Source organism: Equus caballus, chromosome 10 (assembly GCF_041296265.1).
Source record: "Equus caballus isolate H_3958 breed thoroughbred chromosome 10, TB-T2T, whole genome shotgun sequence".
In the NCBI taxonomy this organism is placed as follows: domain Eukaryota; kingdom Metazoa; phylum Chordata; class Mammalia; order Perissodactyla; family Equidae; genus Equus; species Equus caballus.
In genome coordinates this window covers 65,900,257-65,925,730 of record NC_091693.1, presented here as the reverse complement: position 1 = coordinate 65,925,730, position 25,474 = coordinate 65,900,257, and the positions used below count along the sequence as shown (strand labels likewise).

The following is a 25,474-nucleotide window of genomic DNA, read 5'->3' as shown; positions in this document are numbered from 1 at the left end:
TGTTACTCTGGCTCCAGCTCAGAGCATTTCCTATTTTTCACCATCAAGAGAAAATGAGGAAGGACTATATAGTACAAACTATTCAAGAAATATGGATTCTGGGTCTAGCTGTGCAACCCTGGGCAAACTATTTAACCTCTCTGGACTCCCTGCTTACTCATCTGTTAGTTTGTTTAACTAACGACGCCACACATATTTCAGCCCACTGCAGTTTTACAAAATCATTTTCACATACTTCAGTGCATTTGATCCCTGCAAAAACCCTGTGAAGTAACGGGCTACTATCCTCATTTTCTAAAACTGGAAATTGATGCTCAGAGGCTAAGGGACATAGTCCCGATAGCAGCCAGAAAGCAGCACAAGCGGGACTGAGCCCTCACCATGGGATTCCAGTGAAATGCTTTTCTTACCACATCTTGTTGCCTGATCCTTCTGGTTCCAAGAGTTTTCAAACACTGCAGTTTAAAAAATCTCTGTCACCATTCCCAGCCCATGTCACTCTACTGGGAACCTGACGTCATTTATACACTGGGGAACAGGAAGCACATGAGTAAGTGCTCTCTCACAGAAAAACTTCTGTTTTCAATTTATTTCTTTTCCTCTTTTAAATACTAAGACGTGGGGTGCTAACTAAAAAAGATGCTTAAGACTATGGTGAAGAATCGAATACATCTTGCTTCTGATGGAAAATACTCATATACGTAAGACTCAAGAACATATATCGCGCAGTTAAATTAGAAGTACCTACAAATCGTTACTTTACTGGAAAAAAGGATGAAGAAGCCATAACATGGAAGATCAACAATGGCTGTGTTGGACCTGAGAGTCTAAGGAAGTCCTCTGGCCGGGCATTAACCTTGAAGTTTGTGTGACCTAAGGTCCCCCCTTCCTCCCTTGCCCTTCCACCATCATCCATCCATCAGGCAGGGGGCCCTGTGCCACAGCTCAGCAAGGGCGACTGGATACAAAGAGGAAAGAAATCTCTGAAATGTATGTAGTGTGTTCTTTTCACCGGCAGTAAAATTCCCGAGCTGTCAGCAAATTATGACGAGGGGCACCTGATAGCCCTTTCTGTTTATCAGATAAAACTCAGACATAAACTGGTTGGGAGCCATGTTACTGTGCACCAACTGCTCTGCGGTTCTCAATTTCTCAATGTGGAGTAAAGTTCAAAGCAAATAAGAAAGCCTCCCCCAACCATCCCACTGGGTTATTATTATGCCATAGCGTTGGGCACTGACCTGCTTTGCCCACTTCCCCTCTCCTCAGTGATCCTTCAGCCTGGCACCCAGCTCTGAGATGAGGCCTGCTTAGCACCAGTGAAGTTCCCCACGTTCAAACCAACAACGTTCTGTGTGGAGATGAGGGAATCAAAGTTAAAATCCAACCCATCAGCATCCATGAGTTCACTACGGATAATGGACTCCATGTCACATTCCAAGCTCCCATTGAACATGTCCAGGTCCAAGTCACTGGGGAACTTCTCATGGCCCATGACGGGAAGGTTTGCACTAGTTGAGTACAAGGAGGAGCCTGAGAGAGAGTCTGAGAGGGTTTGCATAGACTGGCTGACAGACTGCTGCTGGTGTTTGGCTGACCCAAGGCTGCTGGAGTCGCTCAAGCCCATGTTGCTGACGGAATTCGACAAGGCACGGCTGCCACCGAGAGCGCCCTGGGTTTGGTGCTGGTGGTGGAGCAAGTTCTGATTGACCAAACTCCCTTGGTTAGGCTGGGCAGCAAAGGACATCATTGGGTCGTTGCGAAGCATCACGTTCCGGCGGGAGTTCTGGGCGGACACAGCGGTGCTGGCCTGAGACATCAAGGGGTCCGACTGGGTCATCATGACATCACTGTGGCTGAGTGAGTCCGAAGTGAGCAGGTCCTGGAGTGTCTGGTTGCCATAGTGTGACATGGAAGAGAAGGTAGCTGGCTTGTTCTCTTGGATGGTCTGCATGGGCGACTGACGCAGAGAATTCAGAGACGAGGGTCCAAACACCGTGCTGTTAAAGGAGCTGGTGGGAGAGCCCAGGCCGGAGCCCTTGGTGGTGTATGGGAAGCTAGAGCTCCGCTGCATGAGCCCTCCAGGGGGCGATGGCTGGGAGGATGGGAGCGTGATGTTATCCAGCAGGTCCTCCATGAGGTTGTCAGCCAGCCCATCATTCAGATTCATGGTGCCCGCCATGTCGGTCAGCCGTGGCAGCTCCACGGTGCATGGCTTGCTTACAGAGGGTGACAGGCTGGCTGAGCTGCTATAGAGCATGGGGGAGAGCGGGGCATCATCATCCTGGACGTCATCCAACTCTGTGCTTGCCAGGATGGGTGACAGGCGGCCGCTGACAGTGCTGGCATTGGAATTGGTGCGTGAGCGGAAGTCCGTCCATGCATCCAGCTCATCGCTGCTGCGTGACGTGGGGCTGCCGGGCCACTTGGAGAGCTGGGAGGGACTGTCATCTGCTGACTCAGGGGCTGTCTGCAGGGCTGCCTTCTTCTTGGCTGCGCGGCCACGGCTCTTGGTATACTTGTTGCTGTTGTCCATGGAGACAGCCCGCCGCCGTGGTGCCTTCCCGCTCTTGCCCCCATCAGGGTTGATGATCCACCAAGAACTCTTGCCCGTCCCCTCGTTCTGGACCCGCATGAACCGGCTGTGCAGCGACAGGTTATGCCGGATAGAGTTCTGCAGAGAGAAGGGAAAACGCAGAAGATGAGCCAGAATGCTCCAAAACTGAGCACCCAGAAGAAATAATCAGACTCCTTATTTTCTTAAAAAAACTTCTCAATTGCAGAGGCTTAAAAACAAATTTAAACAGACGAACACCTGCAGGACCCTCCTTGGCTTAGAATTAAACGACGACATTGTAAACGGCAAGTTTTCTATGTAGGAGATGGGAGATGGTTTCATATCCAGGAGATGCCGGGAATGTGTAAGTTCACTGACATTGTTGTTCCAAAATTCCTAAGTTTTCTTGTCCTTTCTGTAATTGTATTTCCTATACTGAAGTTCACACTTATAACTTATTACCATGTCACTCCCTGCCTGCACTTTGCCACATACCTCCCTGGCTCTAAGGGTAATCAGTCACCTGGGGGCTATTTATTCTGTCATCGTCCCCTCCCTCACTAGCATAGGAGCAGCGTCTACCTTTTCTTAACCACTTCTATGAACTCAGAACTGGGGCGAATCTTCACCCATCCCTTCTATGATTCCGTCTCCTCCTGCCACAAGGTCACACCCGTCTGGCAGGCTTAAGGAAAAAAATGGCAGAGATGACAGAAGAAGTAGGTGAGCCTCCCATTCAGAAAAATTCCAAATAATTTATACAGATACTCTCCCCTCAAGGCAATGTGGTCTGAGCATAATAACTTCCTTCCAAAGAGTACAGGAGGCAAAATGGGAAAAAGAGTAACTGTACAGTGGAGAAACCTGACCAACACCCTCTCAGCCAGGTGATCAGGGGCAACATCAACAGGATAAGTCATGGTTATGGCATGTACTCAACATGATGTGATGAAAATGGTACCTTCCTCGGTGTCTTCCTTCCAAAATCCATCACCCCCAGTCTAATCATGAGAAAAATCAGACAAATCCCAATTAAGGGACATTTATGAAATGCCCGTCCAGTACTCCTTAAAACTATCAGAGCCAAGAGGAGCCTCAAGAAGCATGATGACCAAATGTAATGTGGCCTCCTGGGTGGGAAGCTGGAACAAAAAAAGGGAATTAGGCAAAAACGGAAATCTGAATAAAGTAGGGATTTTAGTTAATAATAATGTATCAATATTGGTTCATTAGTTGTGACAAATGTACCAAACTAATATAAGATGTTAATAATGTGGGAAAACAATGTTGGGAATATGAGAACTCTCTGTACCAGTTTTGCAACTTTTCTGTAAATTGGAATCTATTCTAAATTAAAAAGTTTATTTTTTTTTAAAAAAAAAAGAGAAAGAGGGAAAAATAGCCTCAAAACACTAATGCCTACACCCATCTTGCAAGAATCCTCCTCCTGGCCTGGCAGATAAACCCAGTTGACAGGGATGACCCAGATTTAGTCCTATCTCTGTCACTGACCAACCACGTGACCTTGAGCAAATCACTTAACCCGTCTGCAATAACCGCAGCTCTCCATCTTCATTACAGCCATAATAGCATCCAAACCATCCCGCCCTGACAGCAATGACGTAAGGCTGATACATGATAATATACTTCAGGAGCCAGCCATGCTACGAAATCAGGGTGTTCGTATGCCATTATAAAGCAGAGTCCTTGGTGGAAAGAGCCCACCACCTGGCGTGAGCTCATTTGAATCCGTAAAATGCCTCATGTGCAGTAAAAGAGAGGAGTTAATGGTATTCTCCACATCTGGAACAGCACCTGCAGGCCAGATGAGTTTTTATTTGCAAGTTAGACACACACGATATTGCCTGATACTGTATATTAAATACGAATAATCCTAAAAGTTATCATAGTTTTAAAAAAATTGGCAATCACCAACTGTATTTATGGAGAAGATACAAATACATGTGTTCTCCCAGAATGTTTTTAAAACACAGCAAGTCAGCGGGATTTTACCATAAGTAAATAACCCAAAACATTCACAGTGTTTCCCATATATTTGTTCCCACGCAAGGAGGGCCTAGAGTGCCGGCTGCGCAGTGAGCATTAGCGACCATGGGTCATCAGGCAGCGTTTCTACGACGGCCATAAAGACGCATTTGCGAGAAGCAAACACGCAACATGCCTGTATCTGATGAGACAAATGTTGCCCAGGAGACTACATATCCTGCTTCCCTTTCACGCTTATGGTTTTTAAAAGAATAATGGCATGTCTACTAATGGTTCAGAAATTACATTTCTTTAAAAAGTGAGACACTTTATAAAATGGATATGGAGCATGCTCTTAAAACTCACTTGGCAGGATTCAAACTACTGAGCAATCACATGACTAGATATATTAGATAAAAACTTGCACTGCATCATCTTGGTGGGAAAATAGGCTGAGGCTACGCAGGTCAGGGTGGACCCTCGTCTAACTACCCCTACACTGGCCAGCCCTCTCTGCTCTAGATTTAGGAAAGAGTTAAGAGCAACACTCAGAATTAACAATGATCAATCATAAGTATCCAGTTACCTCCCTTTTAAAAAGCATTTGGGGAAGAATATTTCTTAAAAATGCATTTTAAGTTTCACCAATTCCAAATCAACTGTGAAAAAAAAAAAAAACGAAATTCTTTACAGACCTCCAAAATGCCCTATATGAATTTTCTAATGGTCACCTATTACCACAACTCTAAACCCCAACAATGTGTGTGTGCGTAATTTTATAAAATGACAAGCTGTAATTGGTTAAGATTTGGAGACAGAAATTAAGCTTCTGTAAGGGGATGGGGCAGAGGGCTGGCATACCCACACCTGGGAGCAGACCTGCAGGGCTCAGGGCCCGGGCCCAAGTGCCAGAGTGAGAGTTGAGAGGCTGCCTGATTACCGGGCCGCAGGGTTTAGATTCACTGTCTCTAATCCTCAGTGCCCTCATCATATATATCAGACTCAGGCTGAGAGATGACATTAAATAACTTACACAAGATCCCACAGCTAGTGTCTATAAGAACCCAAACTGGAATTTGTTTTCCCAACTCCAATTCAATGCTTTTACTACAACCTTTCACAGGTCTGTCACCAAATTATTTGGAAGTCATCGTTTAACCTATCTGTGCTAACATTTAAAGAAACAAAAATTTAAGAAAGAAGGATACAAAAGCACAGTGTTATTACCGCACTTTTGTTCATGAAATAGTTAGGGGTAATAATTTGGTGGGTCTGTCCTAAAATTAAAAAAAAAAAAAATTAAAAGCAAGCCTGGCTTTCAGAAGAGTACCAGCTGGAAGTAAAGGCTCCCTGGAGTGTGCCTGTGTCCCTTACAAGGTGGCCATCACAGCACGCATTCTCAGGAGAGGACAGTGGTGACCACACGAACCAGTGCTAACTACCCTTAGCTTCTAAAACAAAACCCAACTGATTACATGGGTGATCAGCTTTGGTGTCCATTATTTGCTCCATTTTCGTTTTAGAGGTTATTAACGGCAGAACACGTTGCCTCAGGTGTATTACCTACACAACACTCAGACAGGTTTTTCCAGTTACATTACGAACACCACACAAACAGAAACTGTGCCACCACCATCCTCACAGTCCCCTACCTCAGCAGCCTTCCATCCATACAGGCTGTCCGGCCTTCCATGCATAAAATCCATAATCTGAAAGTGGGGCATTGACAAAGGCTTATATAAATACGGCCCCTCACTCTGACAAGGTCAGATGCCAGAAATGTATTCTGGTTTTCCTCATAGGTCATGATTCTAATCACTAGCTTCTCTAGCTAAATTTTGGTGAAGCAGGAAAAGGTAAATAAACAAATGCCAGGAAAAAAGTCAGAACTACAATATTTCCCCACATGTTCCCTGACAACAAAAGTTAATGATGATATGATTTCTGTAAGATTTCAAACTGTACCTGCCTCACCTCAACCCCAGGAATAAAGAAGTGGGATTTATAAAAATAGGCAAGCCACTGTAAAACCCTCTTAATGATTCATAGTTTAAGTTCTCTAAAGACCTCTCCATTAGGCTCTGTAAATTAGTTTCCAATGTACTGTGTGTATTTCAAACTATAAAACTACCATTAAAAATATGCTATGGTTTTCCACTAATTCATATATCATCTCATCAAACAGTCTAAATCTCTAAGATTTTATATTAGTTTGGGGATTAGGAGCTGAAGGTAAAGCAGGAATGGTTTGATAGGACTCGAGAGATTTTTCTAATAACATCTAAATACACATTTTGAAATACCTTGTGAGGCAGGCCAATGTTAATCGGCTGAAGCAGGGATGTGCTTTCCTTAAGGCTAAGGTGGAAAGGTAAATATCACCAGCTAGCAGTCGTATTGCTAAGAGCTCAGGCCATTCTGTCATCACATTTACTTACTAACAGCTCCAAGAAGCTACTATAACCTCAAACCAAAACCACGTGAATAGTTCTGGTTACTTAAATCCACTACTAAGAAATCAAGATACTGGTGAATTACAAAAAGCACCATCTCTAGAAAGAAACTTTAGCTTCAGGGATAAATATACCAGCTTTTCTCCAACATGGAGCCAAAGATTTAGGGAACCCTTACAGGAATTCTATCACAACGTGTCTGAAAAGATAGAGATAAGAATATTCTTTGTCTCATTTTTATGTCAATCTTCTCTTTTACAAAACCATTTACACTGGTGCAAGCCCCGCACTGGGACAGAAACACTTTAGGTGTAGTTAATTAGTAACAACTGGCAAACCTGTGTCCCGTGTGATTGCAGCTGCAATTAGTGGCTTAATCCTTCAAGGAGGTACGTGCAGAAGGAGTGTGAACCAGGCAGCACGAGGAAACTCGCCTCTCCAGCCACGCTATGCTGACTAGTCTGTGTGGGCCACAGGCTAGTAATCCCTTTGCTTGGCCCTCCTCGAAGAAATTAGCAGCAAGATGACTGGCCTCGTCAGAATCGGGTAATTATTTTTCTTGCTAATACTGCAGACAGTTTTCTACTGCAAAACATGCTTATTGCTAACGCTAAAGTGTGCACAGTCACTACATATATGCCAATCGGTTGTGAAGACAGATGGACCCAAAACAGATTAGATGAGGCGCTGGAGAGAAGCTGCCTGAAATGAAAAAAGTATCCCATCAACACTTTACAAAGTGGATAATTCACACATGCAATTTAAAGACACCAAGGGAGGGAGGCAGCATGATGCTGAAGAAACACCATAGGCTTTGATGTCAGCCAGGTTCAAGTTGGTTTCCTGGCCCTGGCATTTGTCCAGTGACCTTGGGCAATTCACTTAACCTGGGTTGCCCCTTTCATAAAATGGGGATAGAAACGCCCTCTCTGTCTAACTCTTTGGGAAGAGTAAATGAAATTACGCATGCAAAGTGCTCATCGGCGTGCCAAGCACAAAAGAGGCTCTCAACTGTCAGATCCCACATACGGAAGCAGTGACATCACAAATGTTCACTTACTGTTTTCCGAGCATCATATACTTTAAGCCAAAAGGTGAGAGGGTGGCTCCTTCCAGGAAAAGATTTCAAACTCTTAAAAGAATTTCAAAGGTGCTGTGCCAGTCGGGAGTAACCAGTCATTTCTTAACTGTTGCTACCCTACGTCCGCTTCAGCCCCTTCCAAACCGTGTTTACCTTGTGGAGACTGTCCACTAACCCAGACACCAGCTGCATGTGCTTCCCCTGGAACACAGAGAGGGTTTTGTCTGGAAGCAACATGTGGTATCAATTTATCTTTCTCAGCAACAGCAACAAGGAATCCACTGACTTTAAAAATAAAAAGGGAGTTGTGTAATTTAACTCTTAAAGGCTTTTGCCCTCCTTTTTTTTTAAAGATAGCCCCTTCTTCTTTTTTTTTTTTTCTTGCCTTCTCAAAAGCAGCAAAATGAGAGTTATGATTGTCAAGTCCCATCCACTGCTTCCCACCAGGCAGATTGCAGGCGTCTCCCTGGTCCTTAGGGGGCATTTCAGTGGGGACAATCTGCAAAGGACCGCCTTTCAATACAGTACCCATCCACCTTGCATCTCCAGTATGTTTCGCTGCTTTGACATGTGGGCACTGACAATTCAGAACGAGGCTGCCACGGGCCTGAATTCTAAGATGTGCATCTGCTGAATGGTAGATGATAAAGGTCACATGACAGCGCAGTGGAAACCTTGAGCTGTGGGAGACCTGGGGAGCTGTGTGCCACAGCAGATCAATGCAGAGATACTCCAGGAGCAGGCCCGGGAAGCTGCCTTTGATTTACAGTCATGCGTCACTTAAAGAAGAGGACACGTTCAGGGAAATGCGTTATTAGGCGATTTCATTGTTGTGCGAACATCATAGAGCGCACTTAAACAGACCTAGATGGTATAGCCTACTCCACACCTAGGCTCTACAGTACTAACGTCGCAGATGTGGTCCGTCATTGACTGAAACGACGCATGACGTCGTTGACCGTTATGCGGCGCATGACTGTGTAATGACAGGCTCTTTCAAAGGCAGTTCTCTGGAAGAGGGCCTGATTTCTCTTAAGCATGCATTAGTTCTTCACCTTGGCTGCCCATCAGAATCACCGGCGGAGACTTTCAATCCTCACACCCCACTCCTAGAGGTTCTGATTCCACTGGTGTGGGTAAGGCCTGGGGAGAGGGACATTTTTAAAGCTCACCAGATTATTCTAAAGTGCAATGAGAGCTCAGAACCACTGGAATTTCCCCCTTACAGTCCCACTGTCTGAGAATCTGAGTCCAACCTAATGATTCCTAGTCTTCCCAGGTCTGGTGACACAGCACAGCTGATGTTCTTTAAGTCCAAGTTTCTACCATGTAGAAGATAAGGATGAGAACTGGGGTCACAGATCAAAGCTGTGATTATACGTGCAGAGTAAAATGGAGCAGTAGAGCAATTTTTCAGATCATTGGGGTCCAGATATCTTTTTTCTTGGAAAAAAAAAAAAAGCAGAAGAAGGGGGAAGGTGCCTTGACCTTGCACTGCCGTGTGGACAGGCATCTCATTCTGCCCTGCCCCACTTTTCCACCCAGCATGGACAGAAAAGAGGGCATGCGGACTTTCATAGAACTAGGAATTGCTATAGGCTGAAGAATGGATGGGCTGGGACAATAACTGATCCCTGTAATTTTCAGGAGCCTCCCCCAATTAGCACGCCATCTAACACAATCCCTTTTATAGACTGTCCTTCAAGTATAACACGAAGGAGAGCGGGTAAAAATAACCACTGAAAAAGCCATAACCCAATCCTGAGGTACTTATTAGCTTCCATTGTTAAGAATACAGTCAAGCATTACTTAATGAACTTTCCTGAGAACCAAAGTACACATTCAGACAGCGTCAAGAACATTACTAACAATCACAGACTCTGTTTCTCATTTGTCGACTGTGCAAAACACTGCATCATTCACTCAGTGCAAAGACCCTTGGGGGGGACGCTGCAAAGGGCCAAGTAGCACCACCATCCAAGGGAGAAGTATGGGGGCTGGTCCTGCCCATTAGACACCGCTAGAGTCTAGGTTTTAGCCGGCTTACCCTCTTCCACTAGATTTTTATCTACTTTGGGCATAACTTGTTCAAAAGCAAGTACAGAAAGTATGACAGCATAAAACAGACTTGCAATCAGGAACAGTTGTTATTTCTGACTGTATGGAATACCACCTATAAGAGCCAAATGAGCCTTTCAGACTGAGAAGAAACCTAAAATAAACATTCACGTAAAGGATTGCACAAGCAACCCTGATGTGTAAGACAAGTTCCAGGCAACCTCCACTCTTCCTCTTGTCTAAAACACTAAGAGTTTAAACCATTAAGGGACTTATTTAAAAGAGATAATGTTCTAAAATAAATATTGTCGGGAACTTGGCTGAAGGATTCAATTTCCAGCTAGAAACAAGACTTCCATGAAATCTGCTGAGGATAATCCTCTACCCACAGAGATCTCCTTTGAAAACTAACATTTGTTTCAAGTTTTCATGCAGTAAGCGACAGGTTCTGGTCCCTCATTAGGAGGAATAAAATCATCATCATCACCATCTTGTGATGAGCATTATGAACCCATTTTCCATCCAAGCAAAATGAGACACATGAGGCTTTCTAAGGGGATCAAGGGCTGGGCAGACAATTGGTCTTGCCCCTAATCGAAAAAGAAATCCTAGACAGGAAGAAAGTTCTCTTAAAGAGCATGAAAAAGATGGCTGCCACCCTAGAGCAGACAGTTTTGGTGGGTTTTCTAGTGTGGGTTTTATTTTCATATATATTTTTTTCATTTAGCAATCTTCTTTTCAAGCTCTTCCACAGCTGTTTCTGCTCTTGGAGGGCAAGAGGGAACATTCCATTCCTCACAGCCAAACCTGCACTTCCGGCACACAGAGAACCCTGGCAGCCTTGCAGCCTCTGCCCACACCCACTCCCTGCCTCTCCCCCTAAACCCTCCTACTTCCAGCCCCACGGCCATCCTTCTCCCCACAGACTGAGGGAGCAGCAGCTCAGGGCATGCAGTCAACAGAACGTTAGGCCCCAGAAAGCAGGTTAAAGCTGCAGGATTCGAGCCCCTGCTCTCTTTCTCCAAGCTTCTCCCCTGATATTCTTGAACCTCTTTCCCCTTCGGCAAGCAGATGCTACTTAAATTCCCTTTTAACACCACGCACGACTGGCCATAGACATGGCTGCTTCAAAGGGTTAAAAGGCACAAAGCTACAGAACATTCTTGAAACTGACTCTGCAAAGGAGAACAAAATAGAACAGAAATAGTTTTGTTATTAACATAATTTTGACTTAGATTTAAAAAATAAAGCTGCAAGTTTTTCTAGTCTGAAAACTTACTGTGGGTGGAAATGGAGAGAATAAGAGGGCACTGGAAATACACATCCAGAATTCAGCAATACATCAGAGAATTTAATCACTTTCATGGCATTATATAAGTGATCAGGGCAGGAAATTCAGTAAAAAAAAAAAATAACACTGGGAAAATGGAGAGGGCTGTGAAACCCATCTAGTAACAAGCAGCCTTCACTTTACGGTGAAAGAAACCAAGCACCAGAGACACAGTGATGAACCTGAATTCAATCAGCTAGTAAGTGGCAGCTGAGCTGAGACAAACTCAGATCTCCTGGCCTTGAGGTGTAACAGTAATACCACCCAGAAACAACATTCGTCCCAATGTCTGGATTACCACACCAACTGAAGGGCTGAAGGGCAGGGAGCACAAATGACGGATGATAGCTACCATCCATCCATCCATCCATCCACCCATCCAGCGGTCCATCCGACTTCAGTCTGCCTTGTTTTATAATTTGAGGAATATAAGTCTCTCTCCTCTAATATATATTCAACTCTTTAAAACCAGATACCATGACTTATTATAGCTTTAGCACCTAGCATGGGGCTTGGTACATAGTAGGTGCTCAAAAACCATGTTTAATCAACTAATTAGTGGGAAGGGGGCAACAGCCACAAACTAGATCTGAATTATACTTTCAAATGAAATGTTATAAAACGTGAGCTCAATGAACAATCCTCACATGAGTGAAGATGGAAGGAAGCTTCCGCTGTAAAATGTGAGGCAGCATCTAGGTCATTTTAAAGTTGACAAGTCTCACCTTTGGGTATTAAACTATACAACCCAATTTCCAAAAACAAGACAACATAATCTAATAAGTAGGCTTAAGGTTCTCTAGGGTAAGGGATGGGAAGAAGGGCAAAGTGACCATGTGTGGGCCAGCTGGTGGAACAAGAGGTTGACAGAGGGGTCAAGGGTCCATCGAGGGTGAAGAGCTGGGATCCCTGTGTTGGGATGCCACGGGCCCCCATTACTTGGGGCTATAGTTGGTCCAGAGCCCACAGACGCATCCTCAAAACCACAGATAACACACCCTGGTTCCGGGGAAGCACATAGGGAACAAGAAAAATCCAAAATAGAGTCCACTTCACCTGCCATCTGGAGGAACTTGATGTATTTGGTGCCCACCAGGGCCAAGGCTCTGTGCTTGACAAATCTAGTCTCATTCTGTTTTGACGAAAAGCCTGTCGAGAGGAAACTGAGGTGCAGAAAAGTGAAGTGACTTGTCTAGTGGGCGGTGGTGCTGGCAAGCAAGCCCGAGGCGACCTCTGAAAGGGAGGCTCTCACCACTGCACTGCGTTTCCCTCCGAAGTCACCCGACTGCTTAAGGAGAGAGGGACCACGAACAGGACCAAGGAACGCGCAGCTTTAAAGACTACAAAAATCTATGTTACTGAATGAAGTGTTCCCATCTCTCTAAGCTTCTGCACACGGTCCCTGGGATTACGAAAGGGAGGGGAAGGGAAGAAAAATGATCAGCCATGAAGCAAGCCTTGTTGAAACCAGATCGCTTTTAGAGATGACACCTTTTTTCTCAGCCACACCGTACAAGGGACACTACTGGCATGTCCTAACTTGCCCTGGGGTCACCACTTGTAGGGAGTGACCAAACATGACTGTTGCCATAAACTGTAAAGTATCCAGGCCTTCCTTGGTGGCCCATCTGGTGGCTTCTGTGCTCAGGGAGCATTAACCCACGACTGAGTCAAGCCAGTATCACCTGGTTGTCCCTGGCAGGCCTCTTCAGGCCTTCAAACAGCTGGCACCATAATACGTATGGGTCCTTAAGCCAGATACATCAGGCAAATGTCTGCTTTGCCCTGGATCTTGCTATTACGAAGCTTAATCTGAAACAGGGACTCCGCTCTATACTATTTAAAACGTGTAATTAGTTTATTATTGAGCCAGAAAAGATTAGCTTGCTTTAAAACTATGTGAATTTTAAAATATGATGCCTTTTGCCTGCCAACTGACAGCACGATCGGGATGCTTCTGTTTAACCTCAATCAAAAACTCTGATAGAAAACTGCTTTACGGTTGCATACGCATGCTATTTTATTATTTGTCTTCTGGCATCAAAACCTGCAGAAACAGAAATCATTGACAATGTGAGCACATTAAAGGAATGTATGGGGAGGTGCTGAGTGGGTGAGTTAAACAGCTTGAGAGTTTGACATCTGAAATCCAGGAAAACTGCTTTTCTCTTCTTAGTTTACAATCCCTTCCTTCACATGATATTCACTGGCTTTAGCATTACACACACAAACACTGACTGTTTCCAGCTCTTCAGATGCTACGGCTCAGAAAAACCGATCTTTTTTGCCTTGTTATTTCAAGAGCAGTCGATTTCTTCTTGGTGGCTCTGAAATATATGCCAACATGTGGGCACAGTCACACAGCGACACACGGACCCACACCCTGGAAAGACTGGGAGCGGTGGAGGCACATGTTTCAGCCAGGGGAGGAAAAAGTTTGGGCTGGTATTTACAAAACAGACAAGTGTGCATGCATTTGGAAGCAGGCTATCTTCCAAGTGTCAGTGTTAATTATTCTAATAGTCATCAAAAATCAAGGTGTTGCGGGAGAAAGCAGCAGAGAAAGAAAGTAAATGCCACACAACAGAATATCTCATGTTGGCTACTCCAAACAGAACTACCGATGGACTTCTTTATGGGAATACAAAGTACAACAGTCAATTCTGCAGAATGACTCAGGCCTATAGTACCCTCTTTCCCTCCACACCCCAGTGAATGCAGCTAATAAGGAGCTTCCTGAGAAATTGCTTTCTCTACCCTACCACCTCACCTGCATGTGCAGCATTTCACGGTACTGGTTTTGCAAGATTTCTTCTGGTTTAAACCACAGGATGCAAAAGTGGCTGATGACCAATACAATGACATTGCTAAAAGCCTAGTGAACCAACCAGTTATTCCAGGACACTCCTGGGTACCAACTACACACACGATGAGCACCAGCCAGCTCAAACGTCCACATAAAAGGATCAAATAAGGAAAGGAGAGGACAGTGCCACTGACAAAAGAACCAGGCACTCATACCATTTTTCTGGGGAAAAAAAACAAAACAAAAAAACCAAAAACAAAAACAGTCATTGAGCTATTCAGATACGGGTGCATTTTAACTTGAAATCCAGGATGTTCCCAAATGTACAAGTTAATATTAGCACTACTCCCCAACTTGGATGAATGAAGCAGGCTGGACATGCATGGGATAAAGGCCATGACAGGAATGCAATATTTTACTCCTAATACCTACTAGGCTCTAATCTACTTCATGCACACTGCTAGGTGAGCTTGAAGGCACTTAGGAGATTGGAAGCACTAGCATCTGGAGTGTAAGATCTATCATGCAAAGAGCGGGAGGGATAATAGGAACCGGCAAGGAGAGTCTCATGAGAGACTCTAAGAGTCTAGAAGACATAAGAGACTAGAGGGTATGGTGGAGATTGGGGAGTGAGCCCACTCCTCAATCAACAAGGGGGCACAGTGCTCTAGGGCTCACTGGTCCCCACACACTAGCTAGCTGGCAGTGATTCTAAGGCCATTCCTGAATATGCAGGACCCCTGGCCTTATAAATGCCTCCTTGGTGGAGCCTGACTCAGCAGGCTTAGCCCTTAGATTCTCACCTCTAACTTCGTGGAGCCCATCATCTGGGTTTCCTAAGGTTTCCAACTCTTTCCCCTTAGACAGTTTGTTCATTTGCTAATAGGAAATATGTGTAACCTTGCAGCACGGCTAGGTACTAGGTCATTCCCTAAGGCTTAACAAATCATTGTACATACAGGGCCCACTCAGACTAATCCCTTCACATCAAGACAAGGGAGGAAAAACACACAGGAACAGACGTTGCTCAGCCATTTTCAAGTTCAAAGGTAGCTTCAAGTCACACACTTCCAATTCTCTAAGGCAGTATGTGGAACAGTATTAGCCTACATTAGCTGTTTCTCCAGAAACAAGTTCATGAGGTTCTTTCAAACAGCTATCACCTCAGCAGTCTTCCCAAGAAAGAAAGGTGAGTCTTGAGGTTAATTTGTAGATAGAAACAGAAGTCACACAAGCTTCGTATAAGGTTAACAAATCCAAGTTTGGAGACACTTCTCCATGGGTCTCTGGTATTTCTGCATGTCTTGCAAGCAAAGCACTAATGGTCCTCTGTTTGCAACTATCTTTCAAGAATGTCTGCATTTTCACAGTGAACAGCCTTGAAAGATAGTGTCTCCCTGCAGAGCAAAGCGCAGACATGCTTACTGCCCATTACAAAAGACTGAGGACCCCTAAACTCAGGGTTCCTCTCTGGTTACACAACCCATTGCAGGTGCAGGCATCAACCTGGGCCCATCTGTGACACTCCCGTGGGACATGGGGGCAAGGAGGGAACTGACACAAAATATGCTGCTGCTCATGCTGCTTTGCTGTGCCACGCATGAGTAATAAATTCCTTTGCCTCTGACCCAAGAGTCTTGTGGCTAATAGGGTCAAATCTCAGACCTTTGCAGTTCTTGACAGCCCAATGCTTTAGCTTATGAAGTGCTGACATTTCATTAACTGCAAAAGATGAAATTGGGCAATTCATCTCTAACTAACTTTTTTCTCTACTCCTACATAAATGAAAAGGAACACAAGATAATGGCATGAAGGAGGAAAATGAATAACAAGTAAGAGAGGTGGACACACATGGCTCCAGCATTTTGAATGTTCTGACCTGGCTCTGCTGAGGACCCATAAGGTTTTATGATAACAAACCATTAATAAAAGGAGAGGGGGTGGGGGGAAAAAAGAGAAGCTCCCCAACACAGTCAATTTGCAGTGTTTCATCTGCCTCAGTCACCATCTTTGTAGGCTGTTGCTCAACCCTGTGGTTTGCCTGTGAAGAGCTGAGCTGAGTGAGCAGCAGGTTTAGGCTGCCTCTTCTTGCCTTCCTCTTCCACCAGTCACTAGAGCAGGCTACATTATGTCCATCCTCCTCATCTCCCTGACACCCAACTGCCCCAGTGCACGTCAGTCTTCTCAGTAACATGTGTTGAGTCTCCGCAGGGTCCAGATCTGCACTACGGAGCCCTGGGCCATTCTCAGAGGGAAGCCTTCCTCCTCAGTCCCCTTGACTTGGCTATGGGCTGCCCCAAATTTAACCCTGTAGCAAATGCTTTTAGGTCTTTCTCTCTGCCACAGTGACTTGGTTCTTGTAACATGTCACATATGTAGAACCCAGGATTCCCTCCTTCCATTTTAGGATTCCCACATACATTCTCTTCATTCCTCTGACAGTCTTTAGCAGCTTTAGACCTGCAGAAAGGAAGATGGACTAGGCAGCTCCTGTGAACCAAGAGGAAACACATGCACATCCACCTTTATATACTCTCTCCAAGTTTCCAAAAGAAGAGGTTAATTTTCTAGCTTACTAAATATGAACCAGGAGACTCCACTATAAAATACAAAAACCTTGCAAGATTTCATGCTCTACAGTTTTCTAACTAACTGATGGAAGCCAGACATGTTCTAGTACATAGGAAATTGGTATTTTCTTTTCCCTCCCCTTTCCTCTTGGATAACTACTTCCATTCTTGGCAAAAGGGGGCATATAGTTAGCATAGTGTTCACATGCACCTACACGTCCAGTGCCTCCGGAATGATACTGGATTGCTGCCACATGACCAAATAATGTGCTCTTTGAGAAATAATTATCAATTAGAGTGCTATAAAATGGGCCAGCAGTTCTACTCTGCTCGCACTGTGTGGTATTTTGGCCACCAAACACAACAAGTTTTCTTTGGCTACTCTTTACATCAATCAGAAAATTACGATGATTTGCTGTGACGCTATTTGTGGCCATACGTGGAAAAAAGAACGCAGACATCCAGGAGTAAATTAGAATCAACTCATTCCACTTGGGCAGCAGGTCCCTGCACAGCCCCTCCAGATACTAACATTACACAGGGACCCCAGCCTGGGCTGGCTGGCACAGGCTGCATAAAAAAGGAACTATTAGTAATAACTTGCAAGTAATCAATTTTTAGTGCTTTCAGTCTAGAGGAGCTGCCAAAAGAGCTTGGCAAAAGCAAACATTTAAAAAACACCAATTTAAGCTACAGTGAGGTATTCTTACTACAGTAAATAGGCTTTACTTTGTCCATCTAAATCTATATGAGGTCTAAAAAGAGGAAAAAATAAAGGTTTAAAATTTAGATACCACTTAGACATTAAAATAGTCCTATGGCTTTTCTGTCCTTCCCAACAGCTCTCTTTTATGTGGTACTATGTTTAGTGATGATTATTACAATATTTCTTGGGGGGAAAAGGTGCACACAAATCTGGAGAAGTCATATAAATTCACACAAGAAGGCAACTGGGAAGCGGCAAATAGCAAAAGAAAGCACAATTATATCTCTTTTTCTATGGTGAAGATGCCTGACACATGGAAGACCCTCAACACATTTTTTTGAAAGGATAAATGAATTCTCCCTTTATTTTCTCTTCTGAAGCAAACCATGCTGAATAAGGTGAGCACGTGTAATACAATCCTGGAAGTTTAGCATTAAAGAGGAAGACGCTTTCTTGCCCCAGGTTCTCCATCTCCCAAAAAAAATCTATCTTGAGCACTGAAAGTCACAGTAAACACAGAGTAAATAAAATGTCACATCTAAATAAAGTGTCTGCCTTAAACTTCAGAAGCACTTAGAAGTTCACAACGAAGATATTATTCATTTTATTAGAAATCATATTCATGCTTCAAGTGAACTACACAACTCAAATACAGTAGACGAGAACATTTTATTTTTAATTAAGATGCAGGATTTGGTTTTTTTGGTAACGGTGGGAAGATACACATTTGAATTAACTGGCAAAAGTATTAAGTGGGCGCAAACTTTTAAAAATAATATCAATATCTATTGCTATTTAAAATACACATAACCTTTCACTTAGTAGAAGAGACCACTCCATTCTCCCCTCTTCCTTAATGGCGGAACATTGATTTTCAGCTGGCCACGTGGCTGCCCAGAAAAAAAGAGACTACATTCCCCAGCCTTCCTTGAAGTTAAATGTGGCCATGTGACTTAGTTCTGGCCAAGAATAAGTAAGTGGAAGAGTTCCACGGAACTTTCAGGAAGACTGTTTATAGGCAGCTGACTCAGATGAGAATTCCTTTTGTTCTGCTTCTCTTGCTCCTGTTGGCCTCCACCTGCATGGACCATGACGGCACCATGGGTGGTTCATCCAAGGGTGAAAACCACCTGCTCTGGTGGGACAGAACCTAAGAGGAGATGGCGCCTCAGTCACTTCTCAGCCTGCACATCAGCCACTATTAAATTTGGGTTTCCTGCTCTACACAGCCAAACCTAATCCTAAGTGACAGACCCAGCAACTCTATTTTTAGGAATTAATCTTAGATACACCCTTGTGCATGTGTTGTGTGTATGTGTGCGCGCATACACACACATACTCTTTCACACACACACTCACTCTCTCAACTTTTGCATATATTAGATTGTAACCACCTATTTTTTGTTATCAAAGTTCCACGTATTCATAAAGTTAAGTAAAGGTTTCTAATCACCTCAAGTAAATAATGCAACAGAAACACACCAAACAAGAAAGGCCTTTGTGTGTCTGTCCCACCTACCTCGATGTCGGTGTCATCAGGCACTTTGAAAGTGCTTTTCAGTGAATGAGTGTGTGTGTGCTGGACACTGTCATCCTCCAGTGTTACAAGGCTGGCAGGGTGAGCAGTGATCCTCCTGGCCCCCAAAGTTTTAGAAGTTCTGACATGAAGGCCCCTAAGAATAGGGACTCAGCACGTTTGCAAGCACATCTGTGAAGAGGCTGTACGATAAGGAGGCTTTTAACACCTCCTGTTCTGGGTCAACTTGGATTTCAAGAGAAAGAGCCCTTTTGGGGATTCAAGACATAAAAATGACTGCAGAAAAGATGGCTTAGAGAGACATATGGTCTCTTCCAGGAATTAATTTTATGGTAACAGATACACAAGGCTATTTCTATTAATCATGGGCCACTGCCTTAGCACCAATTTTCACAAAACTATCAGCAATAACATCAACAGCTAGATAGCACAGGATATCTAGAACATACTACAATGTCATTACTTGGACGAAGGCTTACGCTCCTTTGACTTGGGAGCAACATGAAATGAGTGGAAAATAAGGCTGATATAGTAACAGACAATCTCCACTCAAGCCCAGATCATCAAACCCAGAAAATAAAAATGCTCTCCAATAAGAAAACCAACAGTGTCGTATCTGGACGTTGTGGGACAGCATCCAGTAAGGGTATTAAAAAAATTCTATATTCCCACTGAGCTAAATTGTGGTCAGTTACTCTCCCCTAAAACGAATTTTCAAAAATCAGGAAATGAGTAAGTGAAGAAACCTGTCATAAAGCTATCCCAATATTCTGTATATGCTATACGAGAATAAAAAACTATTGCATTACGATACCATATTACTGTCTTAATTTTTCATGTCGAAAGGCTGAATACTGAAAACTGTGTCTATGAAGGCCTAGTGACCAGGGCAGTACTATGAATGTTTACGCTGCCCAATTTCGTCGATATGTAAGGAAGAACATGCTAGGAAAAAAAGCCCTGAATACTCCCAGTGAGGTGTGTACTTGCTGGGCGGCAGTCCCTGACTGTTAGTGAAAAGAGGGCAGTCCCCAGGAGAAGAAGAAAAGATGGGTGATCAATTCAGAGGAAAGGAGGTTACTTAGTAACTGATATCTTATGGACATTTTACTGATAAATACTATATAGTTACTTCCCTAACCCGGTGTGAGATGAAAAGGGTTTATTTCAGAGTTTAAACTGTCTTTTCCAACATCTTTTAGCCTCTTCTTAATATGCTCTGAGTCCATTCCTGGTACTTTATTAAATAAATTTGTATGGTGTTGGATCTGAAATGACCCCTGTGGCATCACCCACCTGCCAGAGGGTCAGGCCACTGGGCCAGGACCACCAACTTCTTTGGTGTCTCCCATGAAACTCCTAGTACTGGGCAGGGCATTCCACAGACACTCTTTTTCATTAAACTATAACCACACTAAAGGAAACTTTAAAAAGGAAAAAATTCTCCAAATCACAAAGGCTATATGAACTACTAGCTGTTTTGGAAAGTGATCTTGGTTTCTTCCTATTAGTTCAAATGTCCTACCTCAAGTCCCAATTTCCTTTTGCTTAGAGATTTGAACGAACCACCCAGGATGCTCCATCTCAACTGCTTCCCGGGAACGAGCACCTGGCACTTACTTTAGTCTTCTGATCGTTAACCTGGAGGATTCTATGACTTGAAGGTGACCGTGGCTGGAGGTAAAAGTAAAATGGCACAATTCCCCAGGACTTCCCCTGACACAGAGGGCAGATCTAGGTTGGCAGCAGGGGGTGGATGGAATAACAACAAAGGTGCAGCCTCTTCCCCCAGCCTCACCACAACTGTCAGGGCTGGAGGAGCAGAGGAATAAGTGGAGGGGCCTCACATACACGCGGTCATTCAAACAGGTATTTACCGAGGTCCCTTCAGGCACCAGGTGCACAAACACGAGTGAACAAACAGGCCTGGTCCCACTCACGGATTCTATAATTTAGTGTAGTGAGGGGGAGGGAAGGGACAGACATTAATTAAAATGAACATAGACATATGTAATAGCAAATTGTCAAAAGTGCTCTGAAGGAAAACAACAGGATCCCAGAAGAGAAAATAACAGGGTGGGTTAGATGGACCAAAGACTTAAACGGGAAAGTCAAGAAAGACCTGAGACCTGGCGGATGAGCAACCAAGTAAGGAAAATCATCAGAGCGGATGAGTTTGTCTAGAGAGAAAAAGGGAGAAGAGAAAATCTGAGAAGTTCCCCCTTGAAATCGTACAACATGAGGTCAGGCAAAGGATGAGGACCAAACAAAAGAGGATGAACAGGAGCCCCCAGGCAGGAGGGGAGTGTTGGGTGATCACGGCTGCAAGAACATAGTACTTCAAGGAGGAAGTAGTCACTGATGAAAGAGGAGGAGACGAAGGGTGTCCATGAGCTTCCGCAACAAAGAGGTTATCATTGGTGATCTTGGTAACAGTAGTATCAGGAGTGCTAGGGACAGAAGCCGGGGACGATGCCAGCAAGGCATCACTAATCACAATTTAAAATAACTAACATTTATTGCGAGCTTATTATGTACTAAGCACGGTTCTAACAATGGGGGTGATATTATCCCGTTTTACAGATGAGAAAACTGAAGGCTGTGGAAATATGCTCAAGACCACGTGCTACGAATGGAGGATCCAGGATTAGAACTCAAGGGTCTGCTTCAGAGCCCAAAGCCTGCGCAGTGAAGATCTCAGGCAGTGAGAGGGAACAGGACCCAGAGCCCATGGGCAGGAACTGGCACTGTCCTCGACCTCAAGTCACATGCAAGTCTTTCTCAGTAGAGGACATGAGACGGGGCAAAAAGATTCCAGAGGCTCTACTGGTATGTTGGGGAACTGAAATGTGGAGAAACGAGAGTTTGAGAACCTATCTAATGTTTTATGAGTTAGTCTCTTCCCATTAGGAGGCGGAGAGCACACAAATTCTTTGGTACATCGAGGAAGCTAAGTACAAGCTAGGAAGCTTACATGTACTTATTGGATCATGTGAAATACACATCATGTTTTAGATTCTTAAAAATGAGTTCAATCTGTATGCAAGAGACTAGAAACAAACAAGCTGCAACAGTAACAAAAACTGAAGTGCAGTAGTTGGGGATGCAACTAATTAGCTACATGAGACCACTAACTGGACTTTGCGCTACTCAGCTGGACAGGGGTCAGACAATCCTACCTGTGACTCTTTCAGCAACTGTCCAAAGCAATGCACGTTAAGAGCTACAATTCTAGTCTCAGTGAGAAGAGTAATTTAGAATACAATTACTGCCATACACAAATTATTCTAATTTTTCAAAATCTTTATTATTTGTTAGCCTTCAATTGGGAAGTTGCTAAGCTTTTGTTTTCAGTCTTTAACTTTTCTTTGATTACCAAAGTAACACATGCTTGTTTTAAAAATCTAGCAAAATCAGAAAAGTGTGAAGCAGAAAAAAACATGTCATCGACCCTCTACACACAACCTTTGCAGATTTTGCTGCTTGTTTTCTAGTTTTTTGCTCATATAAGAACATCCTGCATGCTATCCTGATTTTTATCCCAAATTAACGTTACATTTAGTATAAGCAGTTTCTCGTGTCAATAAGCCCTGTTAAGTGCATTTCTTAAAACATCAATGACCGGTATTGTTCATTATTTAGTCAAGTACTGCTCTCCAAGTCTGAATTACGAAGGTTTCATGTATTCTTGCATTCTTCTTCCTAAATCCCATGCAGAATGCAGAATGTAAGCATGCAGAACACTCCTCCAGTTAGCCCACTTGTACAGACAGGTCTTAGCACAATGAACGGCATCTGCATTCAGGGTATAAATTCTTTTTTCATTGAAAAGTTTATCCTGTACAAGCAAAACCCAAGATGGATTTTGATTGTAGGCTGTCAACTGTTCCGCTTACTTGTTGACAGCTGTCCCTCACATATTTGTATTCTAACGGCTGCTTACGCACTCCCCAGTTCTTGCATCCTACCCTGCTTGCTATGGGGGCAAGGAGGCCACTAAAGGGAAGAAGAGACTCCAAAATGGATTAAGGGGAATTACGTCTTAAATCTGTGTCAAGTAGTCATCACAACTCTATCTAGTTGGTAAGTTAAATGTTATTATCCTATTTAATGCAGGAGAAAAATAGGACTGAGAAGTTGGGACAGAATTTTAGAATGGGAAGAGCCTTCAGAGACCAAGTAACCCAGCGGCGTTCAAACCACTTCATGGAGCCGTGAAGGTTCTTTAGGGCCTCGGTGGGGAGAAGCAAGCAACTCACCAAAACTCAATGTGCTAAATTTACCAAAATCGATTGCTTTCAAAAGTATTTACAAAAATGTCTTAATAGCACTAGTAAGAATGTTTGGTTTTTCCTATTGATGATGAAATATTTTAAAATAAATTAAATCAATAACAAATTCAAAGGCATCATAAGGAAACAGAAGTTAACTAAAACAATCCCATCACACTCAGATACTGAGTTTTGTTTGCAATCAGGAACATCGTAGTAGGGCCAAATAGATATCTGCTGATCAGAACTTACGAATGAATGGGATTCATCAACTTTGTAGAAAAACCCAACACGAAAGAGTAAAATCATCCAGAAGCAGCAGAAAGGAAGTCCAGAAGGCATTAATGGGCCGCATGATTAATAACCCAAATTTCGTCTACTAATCGGACATACGAAATTGTAAAGGTTCAAAAAACCCAAATTGATTAAATGTCCTAAACTTGCTATATAATAGATGCTAAAAAATTCACACAACTGAAAATGATGGATAAATTTTTTTTTAAACATCAGGATAAATGGAACCATATACACATGAAATGCTGACATTTTTGTTACTGATGAAGCATATCTTTGTGAATTTATTTAACATGTGCTTCATGTTAATCAAAGTATAGTATGCTGCTTTCAAGCACTCAGTGACCTAACCTAGAGGCCACGTGGGGAAGCACATGGTCAACTTGGGGGAGAAGGGCATTATCTCCGTGTCAATTCAGCCTGTGTGCATTGCTGCCCTAATTATGACACCTGAAAAATCCTCCTGCCTAAGACCATCCTGATGCCTGCCGCGCAGCAGTCCTGCTTGTGTTTTCAAAACCTCAACCCTTCTTCTGATCACACAACATCATCTCTACCTTTCTTCTCCAATGAAAACAATCTGCTTGCCTCCTTCCACGAGTCCTTCAGGGAGCCCTGCCTCTCTTCCTCCTCCTCCTCCTCCTCACACCCATCACTTCCTTCCAAGTCCAGCGTAAAGCTCCTTATCTGCAGCACACCTGGCTCCACCCCACCCAGATCACTGCCATGCTCCTCGAACCTGGAAGCAGGCACCCCATTTTCAAAAGCTGTGTTTTACTCGGGGCTCTGCAGTTTTGAACGATTTCTGTTTCGCAGGTGTATGGTTTTCTGTTTGACGCTGCCTTGCCAAGTAGATTATAAACTCAGACCTCCGAGTAAGTTTTCTACTCCTTCTGCCCCTCAGGGTGACGGACTGAGTTTGACACATGTAGTGTGGTGTTCAATGAACATTTAGAAAGTAAAATCTAGAGTTTCAAGCTATAGGACCGAGACCACAATACATTGATCATCCAAGTTTTGTCCTCTTAAAATTGATTGTACTTTTCAGGGCGAGTTAGTCTATACTTAATTTATTCAAATTAAATATAAAAGGAAGGAGCCTAAGTAGTAGCAGTAGCTGGATTTTTTTGGGGGTGGTGGGTCAGGGAGGGGAGTTAAGTTCAACCCAGGAGCAAACCCAAACCTGCCTGAAATAGGGTCCAGCTCCACTTGCTCCTTTCTGAAGGGCCCCTGTGGTTGCTGTCACCTGGGGTTGCTGTACCCACCCTTAAAGCAGGGTTTTCTGTCCCAAGGAATGCTTTCTGAGAGTAGAGTACAATGAGAAATAAGACCATCGCATCTGGCCTTCTCTCATTTCAGTTCAACGCACTTGTGACCAACCGAGTTTTTAATTTTATTTCCACCATATACTTTATGTACCTGGAGATGAAAGCTTTACCAAAAAGTCAAAAAGCTAACGCTCGAATAGTGTAGCAACCAATGGAGTTCTGGTTTCCTTCCCCAGAGAGGTTCTGGGGAAGACATTAGGCTCTGCCTATGCAAGGAAGCAGGATCTGGCCTCAGTGATGGGGCCGTGAGAGGCACGGTCTGGAGGAGGACGCCCTAGAGAAGCAAACTGATGCCAGGCATCTCCAGTGAGAAAGAACAGATGCTGAGGTTACCCTTCCCCTTGGTCCATTAACATGAAAAGTCTCCTGTTATAGCCCGGGATGTCAGCACAGCCTCCTCACACCCATCTAAGGCCGTCAAGACAGTGCTGACACAGCAGTGGGCAAGGATTCTGGAAATGAACACCCCAGGCCTGTTAGCCAGGACAAAGCGCCAC

At 43.8% G+C, this 25,474-nt stretch overlaps 1 protein-coding gene across 7 annotated transcripts in view; it reads right to left on the bottom strand.

Moving 5' to 3' along the window:
- FOXO3 (forkhead box O3) overlaps nt 1–25,474 on the bottom strand; it is a 120,881-nt gene that overhangs the window by 17,946 nt on the left and 77,461 nt on the right. For 6 of the 7 annotated variants that reach the window (XR_011422587.1, XM_070225339.1, XM_070225337.1 and 3 more), the window contains one exon: nt 1,242–2,674. Coding sequence is in view for 6 of the 7 variants with exons in the window: in XM_070225339.1 (XP_070081440.1) it covers nt 1,277–2,674 (1,398 nt within the window). In the remaining variant the exon portion in view is untranslated. Of the gene's footprint in view, nt 1–1,241; nt 2,675–8,056; nt 8,272–25,474 lie in introns of those variants that run through there. The other variant, XM_070225340.1, reaches the window with a different exon arrangement.